The 6,837-nt window shown below is 36.7% G+C and overlaps 1 protein-coding gene across 1 annotated transcript; it reads left to right on the top strand.

Annotated features, from left to right (window-relative positions):
* The first annotated feature begins 11 nt into the window (after positions 1–11).
* On the top strand, positions 12–4,595 carry LOC117810408. Its single transcript, XM_034680238.1, has 5 exons — positions 12–161; positions 1,585–1,710; positions 2,163–2,428; positions 2,538–3,834; positions 3,984–4,595. Exons 1-4 carry the CDS (start codon positions 153–155, stop codon positions 2,764–2,766), a joined length of 630 nt encoding a protein of 209 aa, XP_034536129.1. The 5' UTR covers positions 12–152; the 3' UTR covers positions 2,767–3,834; positions 3,984–4,595.
* Positions 4,596–6,837: the final 2,242 nt, after the last annotated feature.

Genomic DNA, 6,837 nt, shown 5'->3' with positions numbered 1-6,837 from the left:
AAAACAAAATCTGAAGCAGCCACTGAAAGTATTTTCACGACCTTCACTCGACGATTTCTGCAAGTTTCACACTTCAACTGAGATCTTCTTTCGTCCTGACGAGACTTACTGACCTCCACAGACTGACTGAAGAGAGAGTTCAAACTTCTGTCATGGAAAACGTAAGATCTGTGCTCCAGATATATTTCTCAATAAAAGGCCCCAAAAAAGTCACTTTAAACCTCATGTGTTATTAAATATGTCTTTATGTTGGTAAATAATATCAGTTTGTGCTGGAAAAATAGACTTTCATCCCGAAATGTGATCATTAGACGATCTCAGGTGTTCACTGTAATGATGCATACTGTCTGACCTGCACTGTACAGTCTTTACTAAATAAGACCAACAAGAAGCTGAACATGTTTAATCATGGTTTAGTTGAGTAGTCTTCTTTTAAATAATTTCATAAACGACTTATTATTTTTATAAAACTTGACAAATATCCATCATAGAAAACACAAGATTTAATCACTTCAATGATCTCCAGTGTTTAAAGTCATCATGTTCAAAGTGTGTGAACAAGACTGCACTTCAAGTTCAGTGTATTTAAAGAGATCAAAATATGATAAAGGTTGTTATATAATATACATCTGATACATTCAGAGCATCTGAGTGTATCCCAGTGGGAGTTTGTTCATTTGTTAAGAAAGTTCAGTCTCAAATTTAACTGTAAAGAAGGCCTACTTTAACTCTGGGACAACATTGAAATCTTTACAACATGTATAACAAATGAAGAAATATTAACATTGAATATTACAAAAGAAAGAAGTACTAAAAATATAAATATTATACATCTTTGTCAATAAATGTCTAAATGTTAATTTGATAATTCTCATTTACTGGCACCTTCTTATAAGTTCTGTCTCTTCACATTAACTACATTTTACTAAATTCTTTAAATATTTCTTTGTATTTTCATATTTCAATAATAAGTAATAATAGTTTTATTTGTAGAGCACTTTTCAAAAGCAGAGTTACAAAGTGCTTCACATGGGCAGCAAAATAAAACAGGCAGTTCATAAAAACACAGAAGTCAAGATAAAGAAATAAAATCTATTTTAAAATACATAAGATTCACATAAAAGAACTCTAAAGGAGTAAAACAATTTTAAACTAGGATTCCCTAGGCAGAAAAATAATAATAACCCTTAGGGTTACAATAGGGCCTTCGCCACCAGCGGTGCTCGGGCCCTAAATATATTTCTCAAGGCGGTTAATATAAAATAAAATAAAGTTCAGATGAAATCCAGGAAGGCTCTGCAATAAAAGTATGTTTTAAGAAATGATTTCAAAGAGTATTTAATGTAGTTAAAACATGAAATTCATACTTTGTTTGACTTCTTCAATCCTATTTCATTGCATGATATCAGCTCATTTGGTCACTGGCTGAATATTTAAGTAATATGATTAAAGTATTAAGAGGCGGTTTGCTCTGCTGGAAAGTGATGGATTTTTTCTTTTCATTCATTCAGTGTTATAATGCTGCATTAACTGTTCTTGTAAAGCCTCACTCTAACATGTGTCTTGTTGTGGTTGTGGTTGCAGCAGTGTGTTGATCCGGTTCAACCTCAGGACCCCGCCTCCTGTCACAGGACAGTCTCTGCACGCCGTGCAGGGAGTGACAGAAGGTCCAGAGCACGCAAACGCTGTCCATGCTGCAGAGACGAGCAGGTAACACATTTGATTTTCAGATTTAAGTAACAGAAAGGTTACAAAAGATCTACAATGTAATCCTTAACAATGCATCTTTATTAGACAATCAGGCAGACTGAACTACTAGTACTGAAAGTTATAAAACATCATCTACTGTGCAGGGTGTTTATACCGCTTATTGGTTTGATATCCCAGGTGGAAGAAATGTACTGAATTAGGCTGATGAGAAACTAAGGTCAAATAAAAAAAATGTCACTATGCAGAGTTTATTTATCATCTTTTCATGCCTCTAAAATCTATCAAAAAGGACAGAGAGACAGTGAATGAATGTTCCCCTCCACAAACTCGACCTCTGTGATCTCATTTCATGTTGTGTTTTCTCTTGTGAGGCTGTAGAAGTTGTTGTAAAGTTTCCTGCAGTCTGACATCGTCTCTTGTGTTCCTTTCTTCCTCTCATTTCAAACCCTCAGCAGCAGCACTCTGCTCCTTCTGCCCGCCCACCTAAGAAGAGGAAGAGGACCTCTGTGGCTCCTCCTTCCAGAGCTTCTGCTGAACCTCTGGTCCCGAGGCCTCGGTCCCCGATCCCACCTGATGAGCTTCCTGTGGTCTCCGGTGTGGCCCCCAGCCCCTGGCCCTCCACCTCTCCACTGCAGCCTGACTCAGATCTCAGGATCCACAACCGCTCAGTGGAGGAGTATCAGCGGATCTACCATGAAGTAGTAGACGACATGCTGAAGTATGTTTGAGTAGAAAATAGAAAATCTCTCCTTTAATGATCTACAACAGATCCCTTTTCATCTCATGTGTCGTTGTGATTTCATTTCTGTTTCTTTTGCTCCTCACAGATTTAAGAGCGGCCGCCCTCGTCCCTACAGCTTGGAGCTGGGACGTCGGATCAAACAGAAGCTCTGGGAACGACTGAATCGTCCTTCTTTCACGGAGACAGTCGATGAAAACGGACTTGTGCATGTGGACGCGTCATACGGGGTCGGAGTCTATCCTCCTCAGTATGATGTGGACACATCAGGAGAACCACAGCCTGAGACTCCTCCACAGAAAAGAGCCAGGAAGTAGAGCTCATAGACTTTTTATGAGCTCAAGAAGAACAAACTGTAAATATGTAAATATGTAGTTTTAAGTTTTAAGTTTTAAGTTTTCTTTAAGAGCCAGACAATGCAGCCTGAGCCTCCACCTGCACCACCTGACGGGATACAAACCAGCCTCTAAAAACCATTTAAAAGACTTGTTTCATGCTCTGCCTCCAACCAAAGATCCACCTTAAGCCTCCTCCTGCCTGATCTCGTAGTCTTAATCCACCTCCACCTAAAACCACCAAGGTGAAGATCCATCCTCAGCCTCCAACCAAACAACCACTTGCTTCCTCCAGCGTCTGCCAGCAGCTTTTAACATCCAGCTGCTGCAGATTCAAAAATCATGTCGACCTCCACTTGAAAAATTACGCTCAGCTTCAGCCTATCATCCAACATCGACCTCTGCCATTAATTTACAGCCACCTCCACCTGTAGATTGTGGCAGACAGCTGAAGCCTGAGCCTCCACCTTCACCAGTGACCAAACACCGGATTTGACCTCCTCCAACTTTGTCTTCTGCAAGATGTCTGCACCTTCACCTCCACCTGCAGACTGTGTATAGACTCTTGCAGAAGTTGTCTTCACCTTCATAGACCTTTTTGAATGCAGAGGCATCTGTTGCCTCTGCCTCCAGCCTCTCCAACCGACTGACAACTGTTGCCTCCACCTGAAGCCTCTGCCCGCAGACTGCAGGTTACACCTCCATCTGCATATCCAGGCAGAGAGCCTCACAGGCCAACAGTGTCAGAGTCCTCCAACCATAAGGGTCTGACAGAAGCCTGAACCTCCATCTAAAGCTTCTGTCAGCTGAACTACCAACCAAGCCTCTGCTGCTGCTCCTGAAACCTCCACCTGGAGCTTCTGCATTCTGTCTGCAGCCACTAACTCTACATGCAGACAGCTGCAGACAGGAGCAGCCAGAACCAGACCTCTACCTAACCCTCAACCACAATACTCCACCTGATGTTTCTGTCTCACAGCATCCACCTTCATCCAGCCTCCTGACCCTCTGCCTCCACCTGCAGAGGTTTCCTTCCTCTGGACATTAAAGGTACTAATCAGTCTGATGCACAGCTGGAGGAGATATTTAAGATGTCTCAGTGTTTAAACACAAGTTTTCAGTTCATCTGTTTTTAAGAAATGATCAAACCTGAAGAAGTTGAAAAGTAAAAACAGGATTGTGTTTGTGGTTTTCTCTAGGTCCTTCTGGACTCATCAACATCCAGATCTACAGGAGCTGATGAAGGCCAGTGCAGAAGGACATTCTGCTACAAGAGCTGGGCACAGAGACGTCCTCATGTCCTCCTCATCCTCCATATTCACCTCAACTCCTGCTCCTCTCCTGAAAGCTCCTCCTCTCATGGACCCTTTAGTTTAACAAACATTCTCGTCTCCTCCATAAATTAGCTCCAGTAATAGAAACAAATCAGGCTACAGTTATGTAACAAACAAAATATTAGCTTAGGAGACAAAGACACTCAAATTATTATTTTTTAAAAAGAAAGAAACATCTTAAATGTAGTTACCTTACCAAAAATGAGTAATTTTTTTTATTAAGAGATAGGGTTTATGACTTATTATATTAAAAAGTAGAATAATACGTTTTGATTCAGCTACTAAGTAAAATGATTTTAATATAAATGTTTTAAAAACAGAAACTCATTGAGAAAAAATAGACTTAAAAAGACAAATCCTGAACTAAAGAAGTTGTAAAATCAGTCATTATGGGATGTTTTATCTTATTGTCAGAATCAGAATCAGCTTTATTCGCCAAGTATGCTTGAACACACAAGGAATTTGACTTCAGTAAACTGTGCTCTCTTTGTACAAGGCATAAGAATAGGAATAAGAATAAGAACTACAATAAAAAATAAAATAAAAATATAATAACAATAACCTTAGCTATAAATACAAAGAAACAACAAATAGGCTTGACTAATATGTACAGGCTAAAATAATATGATAAAGTGCAGTGGTGAGTTGCAGAGGTAGTTTTACATTATACAATAATAGTTAAATAGTACAAAAAATAGAAATATGGAATTCTGCTTTGAGAATTCTGCATGAAGTAGTTCAGGAGAAGTCAAAGAATCAAATCCTCAAACATAGAAACAGCCTGCTAAGAGAAAACACCAACACAGAAATATGAGCTGATTTATTTCACCTTTATTAGGTTGACCTTTTCCACAGTGAGGACTAAAGTACTACACACTAAAAATATCAACAGTGTTATTTAACATAAAGATAACAAGATATAATATAAAATAATATACATTTTAGATTGAATTAGTTTTGTAAACTTAACTTTTTAAAACTCTTTCAAAATAAAATGACAAAATAATATGATTTTTATTCAAATCTCTGAAATCTATACTCTTATTCATTAAGGTTAACTTATAATGTAGTTTATTAACTGTTTTATAAAGGTTATTAAATGTTAGTAAAGTTATTTTTCTACTTATTAAAATACTAAATAATAAAGATATATATTTAAATATGATGATGTGTCTCAGGTGATTAAATTGTTTCAAGATAGAGTGCTCTGAAGTGTTATAATATAACTAATAATATAAAACTTGTAGATTTAATTATTTTTGTAAACTCTTTAACTTAAAAAAACTTTCAAAATAAAATATAAAAATAAAATCATTTATATTCAAATCTCAGAAATTGGTATTTTTACACATTAAGGTTAACATATAATGTAGTTTAGGAACCTTTTTTTTTAAAGGTTATTAAATATTATTAAAAAATTATTTTTCTACTTATTAAAATATTCAAAAATAAAGATTTAAATATGATGATGTGTCTCATGTGATTCAATTATTTAAAGATAAAATGCTCTGAAATGTTTGATTTTAATAATGTGTTTATCTACATATTGAAATATTTTAAATAAAGATATATATTTTTACATCATAACGTGTCTCAAGTGATTCAACTGGTTAAGGTGATATTTTCTTTTCGTCATTAAACTTGTTCTTGTTGTTTTGAGGACTTTACACAGTTTATAGTGATTTATATTTCCACTTCACTTAAACTCAGAGGTAAATATTGAACTTCAGACTTCACTGAATTTGTCTGAAAGCTTCAGTAGTACACATTACCAACGTTTTGAACATGTAAATGTGACACTAATATTTATGAAGTGGTAATATTCATCAAAAGTATCAGATGTGGTGATAAAATACTGACAACTTTAACTTCATGTTGATAATAAAACTTACAACAATAAGACTTTAAAAGCAGGACTTACACTGTGTGTGTGTACTGTCTGGAGTCAACCACTCAGAGTGCTTTTACATGACATGTCACATCCACACACTGATGGTAAAGACTGCTCTATAAAGCACCAATCAGAGTTAACTAATCCAGCCCTGCTTACACAGCCACCGGGGGCAGTGTTTTGGGCTTCTTGTCAAACATGTGGACCTGGGATTGAACCCTCAACCCTCCAGTAGAGATTCATCCCACTCTACTGGGCCAGCCGCCCACTATGGTATGTGAAAGAAATTTAAAACAAAGAGTCAGGACTCTGAAGATCGTCCTTCTTGTATTTCATATAAAACCTTTGCAAAGAGGTCAGCAAGGTATCACATAGAGAGTACAGAGTCTGCTAAGAATGTCATATGCTTGTTATGTACTTATGTCTTGAATATTTTGTAATTGTAATGACAATGTTCTATGGCACAAAAAAAAAAAAGAAAAAAAAAAAAGAAACATCTGACAGAAATAGAAAGACACTGTAAAACTCCCATTTGAATCCAAAATGCAGAGCAATCATTAAACCATGTTCTGGTTTTGTCTGAAGCTGCTAAGCCATCATTGAATGTAATTGGTTCAATTATTATTGATCAATTATTGACAGTAAAGGGAACAAAATCACAAAACTCTGGCTGGTGGTTGATGAAAACTGTAAAACAGCTTTCCAAAAGTCATATAGTCTGAAGTGTTCACTGATGACTGACCCAAGGTTTCAATTCTTCTGATGAAACAGCTGGGTTGTGTTTTTCCATCCTCAAAGCGTACAACTGCAAACTGGCCCAAACTGTTT

This window comes from Notolabrus celidotus, chromosome 3 (assembly GCF_009762535.1).
Source record: "Notolabrus celidotus isolate fNotCel1 chromosome 3, fNotCel1.pri, whole genome shotgun sequence".
NCBI classification, from domain to species: Eukaryota; Metazoa; Chordata; class Actinopteri; order Labriformes; family Labridae; genus Notolabrus; species Notolabrus celidotus.
Note: the sequence above shows the minus strand (reverse complement) of the source record. Positions and strands in the feature narration are given on the sequence as shown.